At 38.9% G+C, this 22704-nt stretch overlaps 1 protein-coding gene across 1 annotated transcript; it reads left to right on the top strand.

Moving 5' to 3' along the window:
• The first annotated feature begins 86 nt into the window (after positions 1–86).
• DHFR (dihydrofolate reductase) lies at positions 87–21479 on the top strand. The gene is made up of 6 exons (XM_081318400.1): positions 87–209; positions 1149–1198; positions 2692–2797; positions 6923–7049; positions 19024–19139; positions 20968–21479. Exons 1-6 carry the CDS (start codon positions 124–126, stop codon positions 21044–21046), a joined length of 564 nt encoding a protein of 187 aa, XP_081174526.1. The 5' UTR covers positions 87–123; the 3' UTR covers positions 21047–21479.
• The last annotated feature ends 1225 nt before the right edge of the window (positions 21480–22704 follow it).

Genomic DNA, 22704 nt, shown 5'->3' with positions numbered 1-22704 from the left:
TCCTCTTCCCGCGGGAGGCGCGTCTATCTGCGCATGCTCCGGAGGTTCCCTTGCTCAATTGATCCGAAGTCCAGCGAGGAAGGGGACTCGCCGATACAGAGTTGCTGCGGCGAAAAAAGAGCGATGGTGTCGTCTCTGTACTCGATCGTTGCTGTGTGCAAGAACATGGGCATTGGAAAAGACGGGAGGCTTCCTTGGCCTCCGCTCAGGTACAGTCCCGCTGCTTTTCTTTTATCCCGCGCTTTACCTCGAAGAGAAAAACCACATTTCCCAGCGTGCATTGCTTGCCTTGCATTGGAAGTTGTATTGAATGGTCTCTCTGAATGGGAGTGTGTAGCTTGGGGGTTGTAGTTAATACGATCATACGGGGTTGGTTTTTTTTTTTAATCCAGAGGCTAGCAGATGTTTTTTTTTGTAGATAGCGTAAATTTTTCTTTAGTGAACTCTAACAGTAGTTTGTTGTTAAAGTCATTTTCCCTCTGCCATTCCCTAACCACTACTACCCTAAGCTGGGTATATGCGGGACATATGGCCCTTTTCATTTAAGCGGTTTTCAAGGAACATATTATTTTGCCGCCAACTAAATAATTAGAAAGCGCTTTGAAATCCTCTTAGTTTTCAAAGCTCGATACTCCAGTACTGGACAAAAGCTTGAAATAAGGGATAAAATGTCTCCCCACCCACCCTCAGACACAAATCACCCAGGGTTAAATAATGTTTCAGCAGATCAGTGACCTTTAGGACAGCAAACTTACAGGATGCAGCAAGTGGAATAAAGGGCACATTTCTGGGGGCAGGTGTGTGTGTTCTATGTTGTCCCTCGGGATGTATTGTTTGAAGTAGAACTGAACATTGTGCATAAGAGAATTGCAACGTAGAGACAGTTGTAAAAATTAAAATCGGTCTGTGTGAATTAACTGTGTAAGAATTCCTTAGTGGTTTGATACCTTGACATAAGAGCAGAACCGAAGAACATTAACGGACTTTAGATTTCAACATTCCATGGGACTGGGATGTGTGTGTGTGTGTTGATTAACTTTAATCAATTAACTTACTTTAATCAAGTAAATTTCCAGATCTTGGGAGTAATAATAGAGAGTACTCATGAAGGTTACATCATCACAAAATGTGTTTTTGTTTTTCTACAGGAATGAGTATAAGCATTTTCAGAAAATGACTATGACAACCAAAGGAGAAGGTAATAGTGGCTAATTTTTCCTGGATTGGGTGATGGCTGTCATTGTTTAGAACAAAGATAGGGAACTATGGCCCCTTTATGACTTGTGGACTTCAACTGGCTCAGGAATTCTGGGAATTCACAAAAGGGCCATAGTTCCCCAGTCCTGATTTAGAAAGAAACTGTATCAAAACATTCTCAAATCTGCTTTGAGGATCCAAGCACATTACTGATTATATCAAACCCAGAGGCTGCTTAATGGGAATAATGTTTTTATGTGTTGTGGAAATACATTCTTGGTTCAGCTGAAATCAGTGGCAAAGCCTTAATAAGTTAGGAAAACAATGTCATATTCATTTTGCATAATAATATAATTTGCATTCCAGATCTACAAGCTGTGTTCAAAATGAGTAGAAACACCTGAGATCATATTGCTAACATCCAGTGGATAATGAAAAAGCAAGCTATAAACAAACCAAACTTTTGTTTTAAAACAAAGAACAACTTTATTATACAGAGGCATTTGACAATGAACAAATTATAGATAGTCATTAAAAATATGACTAAACCTGAGTATCTCCTCCCCTATTGAATAATTTGTATAATGACCAGGAAGCAACACTTAACTAGTATATAGAATAAAAATGAAGAAGTTTATGTCTTGTCAACTCATTTCATCTTGGTAGTTCCTTACTACAACCTTCAAAATATGTTAGCATAATTCCAAATGTTTAGTTGAGTGATTTATTTAAAATGATTTAAAATGACTTAGAGAATAAGGGAGCTCTCATATAAGCTTTCAACTAGGGACTGCACGACTAAGTGCAATTTGTGTCCATTTCTATCCCTATTAGTGTAGGGGTCAATTTATCAGTCCATGGGATAATAGGATATTAGAGACTTACCCCAATTTTTATTCTGGAGAGAAGGAACAGAAGGTTTCTGGGACTGGGATGCATCAGAAGAGAAAGAAGGTTGGGAGAGGCTGGTGGAAGGACATGTCTCTTCCACCATTTTACAACAAAATAATTTTCAAATCAGGAAAGGATTTTGTGGTAGCAATAAAAAACCAATAGAAACAATAGGAAACAATCCCCACAACAAAGAACACCACAGTGTCATAACAAAATCAATAAAAAATGTAAAATCCAACAATTGGCTAGGAATAGCCATAAAAATGGCTATTTCATACAGAACTTTACATTTTCTTGATATACGTATTTGCAATCCAAATTGCCTAATGTTTTGTGCTGTGTATCAGGAAGCACAGAAGAAATGAAAAACTGAGATCCTTTTTTTAAAAAAAAAATGGAAATCATCCTTCATCAGAGGCCATCCAAATTTTATTTTCTTCTCTAGCTGAGCTTCTAGCAGTTAGTCACTGATATTAAGAGCTTTACTTCAGAGTTTTGAAAAGTGTAACAATATTGCTTGAAACAGGTTGACTAAAAATAGCACACTAGAACCACTAGGTGTCACTACATAATCACATTAAATATATTTGCATTTTACAGGAAAGCAAAATGTGGTCATAATGGGTAGGAAGACCTGGTTCTCCATCCCTGAGAAACATCGTCCTTTAAAAAACAGAATTAATGTAGTACTTAGTAAAGAATTAAAGTAAGTACTAATGTTGATTTTTTTCCAAAAATCATTTAAGAAAATCAGCTACAATGAGTAAAGTGATTGTTGAGAATGATGATAGCACCACCAACTTTGTAATAATTATATTTTATTAACTATAATTTACTTGTTCAGAAATACATATAACCATTCTGTCACAGAGCTGTTTAGCAGCAATAATTTCTTTTCATTTTAATGTGAGATATTCATGGATATTTCATTTTCACATACAGTATCTTTGATTTTATGAGCAGATTGCCAGAACTTTACTTTTTTAGTTAGCATCAACAGTAAATGTATGTTAATTTTAGTGCATTAATAATGCATATAGATTTTATTAAGATTAGTTTTTAACCCCCAAAATAATATATGTGTTATGTCTTTGATTTTTAAAAACAGTTTGTATAATCTGGGGAAACTCCACACTAATATATCAGCAGGTTCTTTAATAATTTCTGTATGACTTAAGTTACTTGCTATTTCAAATCAAAGTGCCCACCCTCTTTGCTATAACTTCTAAATCTGTTGCCAAAGTGCAATAATTCAAGTAGGGTTCCTAAAGCAGATACGTGATTGAGATAAATGCATTTATTTCATGCCAAAGACACAAAAACAACAGACCTAAAAATATTCAGTCTAATTTTAAATAAATAAATAAATTTCAAATTCAAATTTAACTAATGTTGGTATTGCTATCAATTTTAGGAGTTCATAATATTTAATGCATATTTCCAAGCATTTTGAAGGATTATACTGGCTTGTTTAATTTTACTCTGTTGTTTTAAAGTTTTAATGTTTTAACTCTATTATATTAAAATTGAATACTGCCTGACTTTCATAGCTGAGCAGTATTTTAACTACCGGTAACTTAAATTTGAACAAAAACTTAAATCACCTAAGCAGGGAATGGGTAGGGTAGAGCATAGCTGAGCAGTATTTTAACTACCGGTAACTTAAATTTGAACAAAAACTTAAATCACCTAAGCAGGGAATGGGTAGGGTAGAGCATAGCTGAGCAGTATTTTAACTACCGGTAACTTAAATTTGAACAAAAACTTAAATCACCTAAGCAGGGAATGGGTAGGGTAGAGCATAGCTGAGCAGTATTTTAACTACCGATAACTTAAATTTGAACAAAAACTTAAATCACCTAAGCAGGGAATGGGTAGGGTAGAGCATGGATCCCCAACCTCTGGGCTGTTTACAGCCGGGCCTAAGAAACAGCAGGTGAGCCCCCACGTGTTCCCACTTGCTTGAGCAGCGGGTGAGCATGTGCACACGTGCTCCATTTGTGTGAATGATGGGCATGTGTGCATGCCACTTGCAAAAATAGAGCTGAGTGTGCTCTTGCTGGCTGCTCGCACAGAAACCATCCCCTCTCCTCCCCCCCCCAGTCCATAAAGCTGGAAAGGTTGGGGAACTCTGGAGTAGAATATTCCAGAAAGTGGGTATGCCCTCTGCTGGTTTGATTGGAAGAACAAATTTTACATGAATCAGATGCACTTACAGATATACGAAGCCCATCTTAGAAGCAAAAAAGAAAAAAAAATCCATAAAGCAAACTATTATGAGTTGGGTTTTTTTTATGCTTGACTATGATGTGCTTTATTTTTTTATTGGATGCATTTTCTCTTTTATTGTAAGCTGTCTAGTAAATGTATGTGAGATGAGTGGTTATATAAATAAGAATAAATAAATATATAAATTTACCAAAGAAGACAAAACCTTTCTATGTAATGTTGAAAATAAAAATAAGAGCCAATTCTTCGTTCTCAAGAACAGACTGTGCATTTAATAATCATTTATTTCTAAAAGCTGCTTCTAATACTACTTGTGTCAAGATAATTTGTAAAGTATCCACAGTTCCACTATTTTTTTAAAAATAGGTAACACATCCGTATGTTGTTCTTAATTCATATTTGGCTGATTTGAATACCTTTTATTTAAGAACATAAGAAATGTCATCTGGGTCATCCTCTTGGCCAGGGATGTCAAACTCAATTTCATTGAGGGCCACATCAGCATTGCGGTTGCCTTCAGGGGGCCAGGTGGGTGTGACCAGGGTGGGCACGGCCTACTTGGTGGGTGTGGCTAGAGTGGGTGTGGCCTGCTGGGTGGGCGTGGCCAGCTCTACATCGTTTGCATCAAGGGTGCCTGTGGGGGCCTGGGCAGGAGTGGGACAGATCTGAGGGTCTCTGGCAGACGGGGGTGGGACCAGGACAAGTGCCAAGACATGGTCCACTGGAGGAGCCTCACTGTTCCTCTCAGGCCATGCAGAGGGGGGCTGGATGGTGGCACAATCTGCCTGGAGCCCTGGGCAGCAGAGGTCAAACGCCCAGCCCGGCCCTCGAGCACCGCAGTACCAAGCCCAGCCCCACTTCCCCAAGGGGGTGCCTAGCTGCACTTACCTCCTCCTCAAGGCTGCTGCTGCTGTGCTTGCTCTCCTTAGCCAGGTTGCTCATGATAGGTACGAGGGCAAAGTCAGAGGGAGGCCCATTCCCTCTCTATAGGAGGAGACCAGGCTTTGTATCCAAAGCTTCCTTAGCAATAGGATGGGAGACCCCCAGGATAGGCCAGGAGGAGGGGGCAAGGGGATGGTGAAAGGGCAGCAGGGCAGGACTAAGGCAGGACTTCCCTCAGACCCTCCCTGAGGGAGAAAAACAGGCAAGAAACCCAGCTGGGGAGGTGTCACCGTGAGGAATGAAGAAATGCACCATCGCCTGAAAATGGCCAGCACATGGCCCTCGCCTACTTCACATATCTGGCTTGGTGGGCTCTGGGGGAGGGGACACCATGAGCACCGTGAGAGTCAACGTTATTTGCGCAATGCAGCCCAGCCCCCAGCCTGCCCGGTTTCAGCAGGCAGCAAGGCGCTCTCACAACACCAAGAGGCTGAACCAGGCAGCGTGAATCTGAAAAGAAGCACCACACCGCCCAGCCTCCAGCCTGCCCAGTTTCAGCAGGCAGCGAGGTGCTCTCCTCAGTGCGCCGAGAGGCTGAGCCGGGCAATGCAAATCCAAAAAGCGCACCACCACCCAGCCTGCCCAATTTCAGCAGGCTGCAGGGTGCTTTCCTCACAGTGCCAAGAAGCTGAGCCAGGCAGTTTGACATGTCTTGACCCTTGTAGGCTAGCAATCTGTTCTCACAGTGCTCACAAACTGTACAAGGAAGCCTCTATTGTCCTTCAGAAGCAATCTTACTGCCATCATAGTTATTGATTCTCATGACCTCTATGAATTGGTCCAACTCTTTTTTCAGGCCAACCTGACTGGTAGCCAGCTCCACACGTAATTTTAAATATAGTGAAGAAGGCAGTAGATAGTCTACTAGCCATCAGATCCTGCTGGATATTTGATGAGGCTCCATTGCCTCATGAAGGGGCCTTGGTTATATCTTATCTGAGGCAATACAACCACATGAAGCAGCTGCCTTTGTTTCTGAGGGCCCCGCTATTTATTTTATCTGAATTAATGCTTGTTGTGCATTGAAGGAGATCAAAACAACTGCCAAAACATCAAAAAGAGCTGCAACTCCTGCCTCTGTCCTCTCTCTTGTTAGTTAGCACAACAACAAAGTCTTGGCCAGTTGCGTTTTTTGCAAAGGAGCACAGGCACTGCCTTATCCTGATGTTTTTTCTCTTTTGCAATAGTGGCAAGTATCTGTAGCTCTGGTGTAGGATGAAGGTTCGTTCTCCGTTCACCTATTTAATAATCTAATCAGAGAATAACTTTTTGGGATTCATTAGTTGTCTTATAAGAGTTCTCAGGTTGCATAGAATGTGTGGAATGTTTTTCCTTATTATCTTCCTTTCCAACTTAATAAAAGTTAAATCAGTTTGGATAAAATTCATAATGGTGATGCAAAAAAGTAAAATCATCAATATTGAATTGTAACGGACATAAATGCCAGTCAAATAAATTAATACAGTGCAAGCATCTGAAAGGAGAGGTTTCCTCCATGGAACGTAATGAAGTGTTGAGTTTTGCCCTTAATCTTTTCCTGATAGGTTTATCTATTGGTGGTCAGAAAGATACTTCACAGTAAGTCCAACTACTTACTCTGCTATACATCTATCCCCCCCATGTTCTTGGCTTTTAATTGGTGATATGTTTATGCTTTAAGGGATGTTCCTGAAGGGGCCCATTACTTGGCTAAAAGTCTGGAAGAAGCCCTAGATCATCTTGAAACACCAGAGATGAAAAGAAAGGTAGACAAGGTTTGGATAATTGGAGGAAGTTCAGTATATAAGGTATGGTTTAAACACATAACATTTTTAAATAATCTAATAATCAGAGATTAACTTTTTGGGATTCATCGGTTGTTCTGTAACAGTTCTCAGGTTTCATAGAATGTGTGGAATATTCTTCCTTATTATCTTCCTTTTCAACTTAATAAAGTTAAATCAGTTTGGATAAAATTCATAATGATGATGCAAAAAAAATCAAATCATCATCATTGAATTATTAAGGACATAAATGGCAGTCAAATAAATTAATATAATTTAAAGCTGTAACTTATCCAATGTTACAATTTGATTAAAATATTCCTGCAATAAATGGTTCCATTTTGTAAACATTCTAATTCCATTTACTGATTCTGTTATTTACCTGAATTATATGAAGTGCATAAAAGTCATCAAATATAATGATGCCAGCAGCCCACTCTTTTCATTTTCGCTTTTTCATTTTGGGCCATTGTAATCTAGTTATTACAAATTCTTTATTAGTTTCAAATATATCCTTAGTATAACAAATAAAATCATAATTGGTAACAAAGTATTGCTATATGATGACTTCTATTAAATCTAAATATTGTGTTCATAACTAATTTAGTGTCTTCAGAATATTGTTTATAGTTTATTGATACCATGTTTCCCCCAAAATGAGACCCGGTCTTATATTTTTTTTGTCTCCAAAAGAGGCATTTGGCATTATTTTCAGGGGATGTCTTATTTTTTCCATTGTCTCGCCTCGCAGCAGTGGCACCAACAGCCCCTTCCAGCAAGAACCCACATGATCGCCTCCGGCCCACTTCTGCAGCTGTTGCTTGCACACATAGTTCCCAGCCTCCGTTTTGCTGGCAGAGGCCTTCAGGAAAGGCCTCTGCAGCCAAGAACAGAGCCCCAGGCATTGCCCCCGGCCTCCATTTAGCCAGCAGAGGCCTTCTGGTGGTGGCGGCATTGATAGCCCCATCCTGAGGGAGCCCGTGTGGCTGACGCCAGCCCACTTCTTCTGCAGACGCTCACTGCTACTCACATGTGTCAACCCGGCTGGGGGGGCGATGTGTGTGTCAACCTGAGGCTCTGATCTTGGCTACAGAGGCCTTTCCTGAAGGCCTCTGCTGGTAAAATGGAGGCTAAGGGCAACGAGTGCAACCAGTAGCGAGCGGCAACAGAAGAAGTGGGCCGGTAGCGGTCATGCGGGCTCCTGCTGGACGGGGCTGTCAGTGCCACTGCTGCAAGGCAAGCCAGGTGTCGGGGTATGGGAGGCTGGCTGTGGGGGCCCTGAGGTAAGGAGGTGTGGGGCAGTTCCACCCCCTCCTCCACCTGCCTTGCCTCACCTCCTGGTGGTGGCACCGCAAATAACCAGACGGAATGGGCGGGGGGGGCAGCTGCGCATGCTCTTAAATACGGCTTATTTTAGGACTTATATTAGGTTCACACATAAAAATAAAGCTAGGGTTTATTTTCGGGATATGTCTTATTTTACTATTGTACTATTATTTTACTTCTGTTTATATTCTTCTGAAGCAGCTTTTTGGATGAAAAGTGAAATGTCTTCAAGGAAAAAACAAAGTCCAATTGTCTTTTAAAAACACTTTTGGGATTTTGTTGTTGTTAGTTGTGAAGTCTCACCAATTTCTAAAACTAGCTGTAAAATGTTATTTGGGTTGAAAATGCATATGTACGTACAGTTTCAATGTTGATTATCATTTTGATTTTTCATTTAGTATGATATATATATATGTATGTATGGATATATGTATGTATGTACGTGTATGTGTATATGTGTGTTTGTGTGTGTGTGTGTATATGTTAAATGTTTGTTAAGCATTCAGAATACACTTGCTTAGTCCCAGACATGGGACAAATCTTATTTCCTGTTTCAGCCTAGCCCAAGGCCATCTACAGGCAGTAGCCACAGCAGTGGCAGCTCATATTTGTGTAAATTTTTTGGCTTTATTCTTTGTTAGCAAGCCAAAAAATTTACACACACACACACACACACACACACACGTGTGTGTGTATGTGTGTGTGTGTATAAATGACCTGGTTCAAAACTGCTGAACAGATTTTTCTGAGCAGAAACTCATGAACAGCTGTCAGTGGCAAATAATTAGTCAAGTTTATTTTATACTCCAAGAGAGAACATCACCTGACTCATTTTGCTTAATGCATTGTGCAAAGTGTTACTCATTTGTAAGGAGAACAAGAGATTTGATGTTTAGCTTATCAGTTAGTGAATAATGGAAAATGAAGGGCTTTTGTTACCCTTGCTAATAAAATACTTTACTCCACATCTAAAAAGCAATGTTTTTTAAGCCTTCAAAAACATATTTTTCTCTCTGTTTAGTATGGCTTTAGACCTTTTCCTACATAAGGAGTCCATATTTCCATGTAATTAATGTAATAAATCTTAAGCATGTGACAGATTTGTATTTTGTGACAAAATAGTTTACTCCCTGTTTTATTGCAGACAACATTCTTAATAAACTTTACTATACATCGAATAGAACCCTAATGGAGGAATCTGTAGGAATTACAGGAGAAGTGTTACAAATTTGAGCAAAAAAAGCAAAAACCTAAATATAGATATAGTTATAGTAACCAATATATTTTAACAAATATGATAGTAATTATTGATTTGAGTCAATACCAAGATGTAACATTTTTGTCTTTTTGCATTTATGTACCAACCATATCTAGATGTAGCTTTTCCTATCACTTATCCATGTGAATTAGTACTGAGAATGCTGTTTTTAATCCATAAGTAAAGGCACTAAAAACTTACTAATAGTTTAATAATTTATACAAAATTACTTGAAAATGTTAAGGAGAAAAACTTACTCTTTTACACCCCTTACTCTTTGGCTTAGGTTCTCACATGGAGTGAATCCTTGTTGTTCATAACCATGTTAAAAATTGCATTACAGGTAATACTTCTTAACCGTTAAGAGTTGTGATGCCATTGAACAAGTAGCACTTACAACAGGTCCTTGAAGCTCCAGGTGTTATACCACCCCTGCAGTCATTCAGTCGCAATCCAGGGGCTTGGCAACTTGCTCACACTTAAGTAGCTGTCATTTGCAATCTTCCCTGCCAGCTTTCCACAAGCAAAGCCAATAGGGAAGCCGGAAGGAAAAGTTGCAAATTGTTCCCACCGCTTTTTCTCCTGAGGACCTCTGCTACAGAGTATGAGATCACAGAGTGCATATTCCTTGAATATATTTGCACCACAACAACCCTTCCTCAGCCCTCATTAACTTGCATGGCACTGCAGCAACTCCTCCCAAGACCACATACACTCTCCTCAACAACCCCTACTATCTCACTTCTAATATTCACCGTCCTGCATGAGAGCTGTTCAGGTTTTGCAACTTCCAGCTAGCTTCTCCATTGACCTTGCTTGTGGGAAGCCAGCAGGTAGTTGCAAGACCCAATCATGTGACATCATCATTTAATGACCCACAACTTTCGATTAACAATAGCAACACTGATTGCCAGGATTGCTGTCACTAAACAATGCAATCATTTGATATGTTTATGATCAGTTACTTAGTGATGAAAATGCCCATCCCAATTACTGTTGTTAAATGAGAACTACCTGTATGCCAAAACTAAATCAGCCATATATTTACAAGGTAGATAAATCCTAATGATAGTTCTTCTTAAATAATGGAAAACTTTTTCTAAAATATTTTTTTATAAATTTAGAGCAATTACATTGGAGATTTGAATATATAAACAAATATCACCATTCTATAAAAAGTTTTGTATGATAACACATCCAGGAGTAGTTGTATCTTCCTGCTCCTGGACAAAAGAAGCAAAGATCCATAGGATTAAAATTTTACCCCAAATGCTGATGACCTCATCTTCTTCATCCAGGAGAGTCAAAAGTTGTATTTTGCCTTGACCTCAGTTTCAAGAGAAGAACGTTGAGGACTGGGATATTACAGTAAACCAGAGCAATTCCACCTCAATTCCCTCCAATATTCTTGCTGGCTAGAATTATAGAATTGAAGGAGGAGGAGGAGGAGGAGGAAGGGACCTTGGAGGTCATCTAGCCCAACCCCCTGCTAAGGCAGGAAACCCTATACCATTTCAGACAAATGGCTGTCCAGTCTCTTCTTAAAAACTTCCAGTGTTGGAACATTCACCACTTCTGGAGGCAGGTTGTTCCACTGGTTAGTTGTTCTGTCAGGAAGATTCTCCTTAGTTCTACGTTGCTTCTCTCCTTGACTAGTTTCCATCCATTGTTTCTTGTCCTGCTTTCAGGTGCTTTGGAGAATAGCTTGGCTCCCTCTTCTTTGTGGCAGCCCCTGAGATATTGGAACACTGCTATCATGTCACCCCTCACCCTTCTCTTCGTTAAACTACACATACCCAATTCCAGCAACCGTTCCCTATATGTTTTAGCCTCCAGTCCCCCAATCATCTTTGTTGCTCTTCTCTGTACTCTTTCTAGAGTCTCGACATCTTTTTTACATCGTGGTGACCAAAACTGGATGCAGTATTCCAGGTGTGGCCTTACCAAGGCATTGTAAAGTGGTATTAGTACTTCACATGATCTTGATTCTATCCCTCTGTTAATGCAGCCTAGCACTGTGTTGGCTTTTTTGGCAGCTGCAGCACACTGCTGGCTCATATCTAAGTGATTGTCCACTAGGACTACAAGATCTCTCTCACAGTTACTACTATCGAGCAAGGTACCACCTATACTATACCTGTGCATTTGATTTTTCCTGCCAAAATGTAGAACCTTACTTTTTTCACAATTGAATTTCATTTTGTTATATAGTGCCCAGTGTTCGAGTCTGTCCAGATCCTCCTGTATCTTAAGCCTATCTTCTGTAGTATTGGCTATTCCTGCCAGCTTGGTGTCATCTGCAAATTTGATGAGTTCCCCATCTATCCCCTCATCCAAATCATTGATGAAGATGTTGAATAGCACTGGGCCCAGAACAGAGCCCTGGGGCACCCCACTACACACTTCCTTCCATGTAGATGCAGTTCCATTGAGGACCACATGCTGAGTATGGTCTGTCAGCCAGCTACGAATCCATCTGGTGGTGATGGTATCTAACCCACATTTTTCTATCTTATCAAGTAGTAGGTTGTGATCTACTTTATCAAATGCCTTACTGAAGTCCAAGTAAATTATATCTACAGGATTCCTCTGGTCCACTAGTTTTGTCACTTGGTCTAAGAATGCAATAAGATTTGTCTGGTATGATCTGTTTTTGACAAACCCATGTTGGCTTTTAGTGATGACTTTGTTTGCATCAAGATGTTCGCTGATTTGTTGTTTGATTATGTTTTCCAGAATCTTCCCAGGTATTGAGGTCAGGCTGATAGGTCTGTAATTTCCTGGATCTATTTTTTTCCCTTTTTTGAATATGGGAACTACATCAGGTCTCTTCCAGTCCACTGGTAGTTCCCCAGTGCTCCAGGATCTTTGAAAAATATAGTTCAGTGGTTCTGAGATCACGTCTGCCAGTTCCTTGAGAACTTTGGGGTGTAATCCATCTGATCCTGGTGATTTGAACTCGTCTAGACTGGACAGGTGCTCACTTACCATTTTCTTGCCTATCTTAATTTGCATTTCTATTCTGTTTTTTATGGCACTGGTTTTGGTAGGTTGGACTGTTTTTTCCCTTTGTGTAAAGACAGATGCAAAAAATGAGTTAAATAGTTCTGCTTTCTCCCTGTTGCTTATCACCTTCTTGCCATTTTTCCCCACTAATGGACCAATCATTTCCTTAACTTTTTTCTTGTTTTTTATATGTTGAAAGAAGCTTTTTTTGTTATTTTTTACTTTGGTTGCAAGCCTTTGTTCATTTTGAGCCTTAGCTTCCTTCACTTCATCTTTGCAGGCATGGGCTGTTTTGTGCTATCAACTTAGGAAAAGCTAATCAACAACTAGCAGGCAACTAGCTTTACAAGAATTCTGGTAAGCAAACCTGCCACAGTAATTGGGGAGTTACTGCAATGCCCTAGGTCAGGGGTAGGCAACCTCGGCTCTTTTATGACTCATGGACTTCAACTCCCAAAATTCCTAAGTCAGCATAACTGACTCAGGAATTCTGGGAGTTGAAGTCCATGAGTCATAAAAGAGCCGAGGTTGCCTACCCCTGACCTAGGTCAAGGCTGAACCATTTTTTTTCTAAAGAGTTCCATATTTCCCCCCTCTGGGCATAAGAGGACTCTACATAATAAGTACGAGTATTACCAAAAATGAATAATGACACTGTTTTGTCTGTAATACGGTACATTTTTTTTCTGACAACCATAAAGTTATACAAAAGGAACAGAATAAGCTGAGTGATGTCATGAAATAGTCTCAAATTCCCTATCCCTGCTGTTAACAGTAACAGTGCAGCAATATCAGGACTTTGGATCTCTGTACTAGGACAAGCATAATGCTTTAATGTATAGAATTAAACATTAAAAATAATAGCTTAATATAATCAAAACTGATAATCATATTGTACATATTTTAATATGTTGATTTGTTATTACTTTGGAATAGCTATGAAGGAAGGGGGCAGGTTAAGGTGTGACTCGTTGATAGAATCATGTTGAACGTTCTGTATTTGCTGTTTTTAGAAATGTTTAAGATTTTAAAGTATTGTTCTGAAAAAAGGACTTAAATATGGAAAAATGTAGCAAGTTTTATAGCATGTTATCAGATTGTGAATTAATTTGGGGGTAAATTAGAGCATATTGTAATCTGTTCCTTTTATACTATACATTGCAACTGGAAAGACCATAGCCTTGACTATACACACTTTTATTGGAAGGGTGATGTCTCTGCTTTTTAGTGTGCTGTCTAGATTTGCCATGGCTTTCCTCCCCAGAAGCAAGCATCTTTTAATTTCTTGGCTGCAGTCCCCGTCTGCGGTGAACTTGGAGCCCAGGAAAATAAAATCTGTCACTACCTCCATTTCTTCCCCATCTATTTGCCAGGAATTGAGATGGCCGGATGCCATGATCTTGGTTTTCTTAATGTTAAGTTTCAAGCCAACTTTTGCACTCTCCTTCTTCGCTCGCAACAAGAAGCTGTTTAGTTCCTCTTCACTTTCTGCCATTAGAGTGGTATCATCTGCATATCTTAGGTTGTTGATATTTCTCCCGGCAATCTTAATTCCAACTTTTGATTCATCTAGTCCTGCCTTTCTCATGATGTGCTCTGCATATAAGTTAAACAGGCAGGGTGACAGTATACAGCTTTGCCGGACTCCTTTCCCAATTTTGAACCAATTAGTGGTTCTGTGTCCAGTTCTCACTGTTGCTTCTTGACCCACATATAGGTTTCTCAGGAGATAAATAAGATGGTCTGGTACTCCCATCTCTTTAAGAACTTGCCACAGTTTGTTGTGATCCACACAAAGGCTTTAGCATAGTCAATGAAGCAGAAGTAGATGTTTTTCTGGAACTTCCTAGCTTTCTCCATGATCCAGGGTATGTTGGCAATTTGATCTCTAGTTCCTCTGCCTCTTCAAAATCCTGCCCATACTTCTGGTAGTTCTCGATCCACATACTGGAGTCTAGCTTGTAGGATTTTAAGCATACTGGAGTCTAGCTTGTAGGATTTTAAGCATAACTTTACTAGCATGTGAAATGAATGCAATTGTGTGATAGTTTGAACATTCTTTGGTAATGCCTTTCTTTGGAATTGGAATGTAAACTGATCTTCTCCAATCCTGTGGCCACTATTGAGTTTTCCAAATTTGTTGGCAAATTGAGTGTAGCACTTTTACTGCATCGTCTTTTAAGATTTTGAATAGATCAGCTGGAATACTGTCACATCCACTAGCTTTGTTGTTGCTCAGCTTTTCTAAGGCCCACTTCACTTCACATTCTGGGATGTCTGGCTCGAGGTCAGTGACCACCTCATCGTGGTTATCAGGGACGTTAAGCTCGTTCTTGTATAGTTCTTCTGTGCAATTTTGCTACCTCTTCTTAATCTCTTCTGCCTCTGTTAGGTCCCTGCCATTTTGGTCCATTATCATGCCCGTTTTTGCATGAAATGTTCCAATTTTCTTGAAGAGATCTCTAGTCCTTCCTATTCTATTGTTTTCTTCTATTTCTTTGCACTGTTCATTTAAGAAGGCATTCTTATCTCTTCTAGCTATTCTCTGGAATTCTGCATTCAATTGGGTGTATCTTTCTTTTTCTCCCTTGCCTTTCGCTTCCCTCCTTTCCTTAGCTATTTGCAAAGGTTCCTCAGACAGTCAATTTGCTTTCTTGCATTTCTTTTTCTTTGGGATGGTTTTAGTTGCAACTTCTTGTACAGTGTTGTGAACCTCCGTCCATAGTTCTTCAGGCACTCTATCAGATCTAATTCCTTAAATCTACTTATCTACTGTATATTCATCAGGGATATGATTTAGTTCATACCTGAGTGGCCTAGTGCTTTTCCCTACTTTCTTTAGTTTAAGCCTAAACTTTGCAATGAGAAGCTCACGGTCTGAGCCACAGTCAGCTCCTGGTCTTGTTTTTGCTGACTGTATAGAGCTTCTCCATCTTTGGCTGCAGAGCACATAGTCAATCTGATTTCTGTGTTGACTGTCTGGTGATGTCCATGTGTAGAGCCATCTCTTGGGTTGTTGGAAAAGAGTGTTTGCTATGACCATCATGTTCTTTTGACAAAATTCATCAGCCTGTGACCTGCTTCATTTTGTACTCCAAGGCCAAACTTGCTTGTTATTCTGGTTATCTTTTGGCTTCCTACTTTAGCATTCCAATCCCCCATGATGATAAGGACATCATTTTTTGGTGTTAGTTCTATAAGGTGCTGTAAGGTTGGGGCATAGACTTGGACTACTGTGATATTGAATGGTTTGCCTTGGATTCAAACTGAGATCATTCTGTCATTTTGGGGATTGTATCCCAGTATTGCTTTTCTTACTCTTTTATTGACTATGAAGGCTACTCCATTTCTTCTGAGGGATTCTTGCCCGCAGTAGTATACCTGATGGTCATCTGAATTAAATTCACCCATTCCTGTCCATTTTAGTTCACTGATTCCTAAGATGTCGATGTTCAATCTTGTCATCTCTTGTTTGACCATGTCCAGCTTTCCTTGATTCATCGATCTTACATTCCAGGTTCCTATGGAGAAAGAATCTTTACAGCATCGGACTTTCCTTTCACCACCAGATACATCCACAGCTGAGCGTCCTTTCGGCTTTGGCCCAGTCACTTCATTCTTTCTGGCGCTACTAGTACTAGCCCTCTGCTCTTCCCCAGTAGCATATTGGTGCCTTCCGACCTGAGGGGCTCATCTTCCAGCATCATATCTTTTTTTCCTTTTGGTACTGTCTGTGGGGTTTTCATGGCAAAGATACTGGAGTGGATTGCCATTTCCTTCTCCAGTGGATCACATTTTGTCAGAACTCTCTGCTATGACCTGTCCGTCTTAGTTGGCCCTGCACGGCATAGCTCATAGCTTCATTGAATTACATAAGCCCCTTCGCCACGACAAGGCAGTAATCCATGAAGCGGAATGAATATGAATAGATATAATCTATTGTGTGTGAATCAAGTATGTAGGAGCCATTGGTGTTCTCATATTTTATCTCTCCTTATATAAGCTGAATGATTATAGCATGGAATAATTTGGTTCTCCAATAATGGACATATTAATTCAAGTTATGTTAATGGTGGCCCAGTAACAAATTATATGTTAGTTGATAGCAAATTCTGTTTGCTGTGATGAATACTTTGGCTATAATGAACATTATATAATAATGTCAGTCATTGGAAAGTTTTGATATAGAAATTCATCTGATTATCCAAAAAAAGGTTGATAAAATATTACAAAAATATTAAAGTGTTGTAACATATAAATCCCATCTTATCAAAATAGAGGTTAGCACTTTGGTTATTCCCCCATCACAAGAACATATTATTTTCATGTAAGGAATTTTCTTGAACATGTCTTTGAGAGACACCTTAAATAATCTCAAATCAACTAATTCAGTGTATTTGGATATTCTGCTGTCCTAACTATGGGATTCTTATCCAGGATTCTTTATCCAACTATTGTAATATCCTGCTTATAGCTCAAGACCAGCAGTGTTTTAGAGAACCCATAGTGCAATTTATTCTTACCTTGAGTCCTGGAGGACCAAATAGTTGACAACCAAAGTTAGTAGTATAAAAACCTTTGTGAACCCAAACAACAAAAATGCTTTAGCACAAATTTAAAAAAGAAAACATTCCCAATATAATTTTAAGTAAACAAGAAAACTTGATCAATTAACTTTAAGGGAACTGAATTTATTGACCATGAAAATAAGCCAATATAATCTGCCATTTCCTTCTTCCACCAACGATCATGCGTGTTGTTTCAGGCAGAAATGATAGGGCTACAATTCTCTCCATAATAGTGCTGACACTGATTGGCCCAGCACAGGTTTTGGCCCAGCATGTGGGGTAGGGACGCAAAGTGCAAAAAGAATGGGTGTTTATATTTCAAGAACTATGTACATGACCATTCAATGTGTTGACCATACCAATTGTGAGCTGTAGCACATATAGCTGAGGTAAATAACCAAGATATGAGTCTTGTTCAGTTGTGTTATGTAAACTAAGTTGCATTCTTGCTACTGTTTTTATTCCTAATGGGATTTATCAGTTAAATGGCCCTACTATATATTATTGACTTAAGAAAATTTTCTGGATTTGCATTTATTGTAAACCAAACCATGCACAGTATATCAAAGTGTCATAGTATTGCTCAGTTTTAGAAGAATGTTATAAGAATATTAATGAATAGTATGATCCTAAGCAAATCTTATTTGACACTAAAACAGTAGCCAGTGAAAATGTTTTTCTTCTTTTTTACCTGAAGATATAATTTGAGCAGTCATGTTCCCTGTAAGTGCTTACACTTAAAACATTAGATTAGGTCTGCATGATCAGGCATTTGTCAAAGCTGAGGTTAATAATGCATTAAGTGAATTTTCTTCAAATTAAGTGTTCAGTGAAAGAAAAGCAGGAAAGCAAGCTTAACAGATAAAATTATATCTGTTAATTTTCATACTATTTTACAAGCAATTTTCCCCTTTGCATCTAGAAACTAAAGAAAATCACTGATCAAAAGATACATTGTTTCAAAACTGTTTACTTCTATCATAATATAGGAGAATATTTATAGCTCAGGGTTGAAATGAGGGTTCTTTGGTACTCTCTGAGCTTGGTTGTTTTCTAGGACTGAAGATGTTACCTAGTTTGGTTATAAAACATTTGCAAGAAAACAACCAAGATCAGAGAGCACCAAGGAACGCTCCTATATATCACATTAATATTTTTAACATGATGCTACAGAATAAATTCTTGATAGGATGTCAGTCTGCAAAGATATATTACCAAGTCACAAAAATATTTTCTACTTTATATTCATGTACACCCTGCCCATGTTTGCACTACATGCTAACTCATGGTTCCTTTAATCAATGTTTTCCCAATTAACCAATTTGCCTAAATGTTCATGCTGAGCTGCAAACTAGCCATCTACATTTTATGTTCTGAAGACCCAGCCATATAATGCAAAATATACAGGAAATGCTTGTATTAGTGAGCTGGTAATAAACAAAGGGTCTTTTTTCTGTCTTATTTTGACTACTAGATACAACTGCACATAACTAATGCTGGGGTGGGCAATTCTCCTATTCCAGCAAGTTTATTCTTGTGTTCTTAGGAACACTTCTTTCCATCCTCTTTATTCTTTGGGATATTTAACTCCAACATTTATTTTTATTTAAAACAGACATGTCAAACTCGCGACATATCAGAGCTTTTTCCCCAGTGCCGGCAATGGGGTGGACGCGGTTTCGTCGCGACGCATCCGGCCCCCGGGGCGGCAGTTTGACACCCCTGATTTAAAATAAACATTAAAACTGCTCATCAAAATATTGTTAATATTTAGGGAACAAATATTTTTCATATTGCTAAATAACCAAAACTCATTCACTATGTCTTGCTCTTTATAAAGGCAGCAATGGAGAAGCCAATCCATCAACACCTGTTTGTGACAAGAATTCTGCATGAGTTTGAAAGTGATACATTTTTTCCAGAAATTGATCTTAAAAAATACAGACTTCTACCTAAGTAAGCATTATAAAAAAATATATCTTGTATCAAGTCCATGCTTTTATACTAGCAATATAAAAATTTCATTGATTTATCTCTACTGAAGTAAAATTTGAAGAAATATACAGTTGCAAGAAAAAGTATGTGAACCCTTTAGGATTACGTGGAGTTTTGCATGAATTGGCCATAAAATGCGTTCTAAACGTCATGTAAGGCACAACAATAGAAAAATACAGTCTGCTTAAAATAATACTACACAAACATTAGCTGTTGTCATGTTTTAATTGAACATAAGATGGAAACATTCACAGTGCAGGGTGGAAAAAGTATGTGAACCTTTGGACTTAATAACTGGTTTACCCTCCTTTGGCAGCAATAACCTCAACCAAACGTTTCCTGTAGTTGCAGATCAGACCTGCACAACGATCTGGAGTAATTTTGGACCACTCCTCTTCACAAAACTGTTTCAGTGTAGCAATATTCTTGGGATGTCTGGTGTGAATCGCTCTCTTAAGGTCATGCCACAGCGTTTCAATCGGGTTGAGGTCAGGACTCTGACTGGGCCACTCCAGAAGGTGTATTCTGTTCTGTTGAAGCCATTGTTTTGTTGAATTACTTGTATGCTTTGGGTCATTGTCCTGTTGCATCACCCATCCTCTGCGGAGTTTCAGTTGGCGGACAGATGGTCGTACGTTTTCCTGCAAAATGTCCTGATAAACTCTGGAATTCATTTTCCCATCAATGACAACAATCCGTCCAGGCCCTGAGGCAGCAAAGCAGCCCCAAACCATGATGCTCCCTCCGCCATGTTTTACAGTGGGGATGAGGTTTTGATGTTGGTGTGCTGTGCCTTTTTTTCTCCACACATAGTGTTATGTGTTTTTCCCAAACAACTCAATTTTGGTTTCATCTGTCCACAGTATATTTTGCCAGTAGTGCTGTGGAACATCCAGGTGCTCTTTTGCAAACTTCAAACGTGCTGCAATATTTTTTTTTGGACAGCAATGGCTTCCTCCGTGGTGTCCTCCCATGTACTCCATTCTTGTTTAATGTTTTCCTTATTGTAGATGTGTCAACAAAAATGTTAGCATGTGCCAGAGATTTCTGTAGGTCTTTAGCTGACACTCTAGGATTCTTCTTTACCTCATTAAGCATTATGCACTGCGCTCTTGCAGTCATTTTTACAGGACGACCACGCCTAGGGAGAGTAGCAACAGTGCTAAACTTTCTCCATTTGTAGACAGTCTGTCTTACCGTGGACACGTGGACATCAAGGCTTTTGGAGATACTTTTGTAACCCTTTCCAGCTTCATGCAAGTCAACAATTCTTGATCGTAGGTCTTCTGAGAGCTCTTTTCTGCGAGGCATGGTTCACATCAGACAGTGCTTCTTGAGACCAGTAAACCCAAAACAGGTGTGTGTTTTTAAAGGGCAGGACGGCTGTCAGCAACACATCCAATATCATCACACTGATTGGAGTCAAGGTTGGCTCACTCCTGGCTCCAATTAGCTCTTGGAGAAGTCATTAGGCCTAGGGGTTCACATACTTTTTCCACCCTGCACTGTGACTGTTTCCATCTTATGTTCCATTAAAACATGACAACAGCTAATGTTTGTGTAGTATTATTTTAAGCAGACTGTGTTTTTCTATTGTTGTGACTTACATGACGTTTAGAGCGCATTTTATAGCCAATTCATGCAAAACTCCATGTAATCCCAAAGGATTCACATACTTTTTCTTGCAACTGTATTTGGTTTAGCAATACAGTATGTACTGTATAAAAATAATATTTCATGTTACTTTCAATTTTAAAAATATCCACTAAATTATTATTTCTCTCTCAAGTTATACAGGTATCTCTGTTGATATCCAGGAAGAGAATGGAATCCAGTATAAATTTGAAGTTTATGAAAATATCATCTAGACCTTACTTAATATGAGCACAATTATCCTGTAGAACTAAATCTATTTGCAGACTTAATCAAGACTTTTGCCTGCATTATATTCTCTTCAAGAAGAAGAAAAAAAGTGCCTTTGTGCTACATCCTTCCCCCATTCTATGACGCTACTGTGCAATAAAAAAAAAGACTTTTCCCCTATAGGAGCTCTACTGAGAATAGCTGCTTCTGCTGTAAGCAAAAAAAGGTTTATTTGCAAATATAGCTCAGTTTACCTAATGAAAATGAGGAAGAGGAGCATCTGTATCACATATGTCAGGCCAGAAAGTGAAAATCATGATTCTGAAGGTTGTAAGATTTATTTCCCAGTTAATTTTAATAATTAACAGGATAAAAGAAGTTTCTATTGTTCAATTCTAACTCTCTCATGTTCATAAATATTTGTGCTATTAAATACATTCCGTGTTTATTTTCCATTAATAAAACAGTGGATTCTAAAATCCTGTTTTTTGAATATGTCTGCTTGTCTGATTTATATACATTTTTATCATGTTAAATGTTTGATCTGTTTATGTTAAGAATAATTTGGAAAATTTCCAAATATTGTAGTGCTGTTATTTGTATCAATGGTGACAGATACCAGGAATTGTAGATCAGAAGTTCAGGAAAGTTTTAAATGCCATATTCCAGATTTATATACATAAAGTGACAGGGAACCACATGCACAAAAGATTCACAGATTGCACTAAGCCATGGGTTGCTAAAGAAGGTAGAGCTGGCTAAATTAATACAAAATTAGGCAACCTATATTAGGATTCAGGGTGCAGATTTGGTTGAATAAATTCTACCATGCTAAGTACCATATGAAAATGATCACTCTGCCTGTTTGAGATGCATTGGGAAGTAGAGTTTCTCAGGACTAAAATGTTAAAAATGTAAATAATCACCTGTTTGATTATATTGAGTAATTTTTGTATTAGCAAGTGGAAAGGGGTACTAAGTAAAACATAAGAGGTGCCTACTTTAACTGTCAGAAGATCACAATTTTAAATTGCTTTAGCCCTATTAAACAATAACATTTCTTTTTTAGATGTGCCATGTTGACTGTTAGAGAATCTTCCGAATCCGCATAGAAAGAGGATACATGATACAATAGGCTCTGTAGCTAAGGGACTGCAGCTTCAGAGTACCAAATAGGGCAGGATCAAAGAGCAATAATACTTAGCATGAGCATCACACAGAGTTACTATCTGATATACCAGTCCAAGTCATCTGGAATTGTCAAGGGGGAACTGGAATGTTTGTTTAACAAATTTATATGGCTGCCCAACTCATAATAGGTGACTCCAGGAGGCTTGCAATGTTAAAAATTGCATTATAAATACAGACCCATAAAAAATCCACCCATCTCCTTCATGGCAGCAGCACCATGTTCTTGATAATGTGCTTAGAGCAAGCATGTCAAACTCACGCACGATGTACCGTAACTTTTTCCCCATTGCCGGCAATGGGGTGGGCACGGTTTTGGCGTGACACATCTGGCCCGTGGGCCAGTAGTTTGACATGCCTGGCTTAGAGTTTTGCTTTACTGGAAAATGTAGCAATATCTTTTTACAACAGAGTTTTATGGGTTCCTCTCAGGGTTTCCAAATACATAGGTTTAAAGGTTCCATGTGAAGGATTG

The sequence above is a fragment of the Vipera berus genome (assembly GCF_964194415.1).
Source record: "Vipera berus genome assembly, chromosome: 2".
In the NCBI taxonomy this organism is placed as follows: domain Eukaryota; kingdom Metazoa; phylum Chordata; class Lepidosauria; order Squamata; family Viperidae; genus Vipera; species Vipera berus.
The sequence above is the reverse complement of the archived record's forward strand: the minus strand, read 5'-3'. Positions and strand labels throughout refer to the sequence as shown.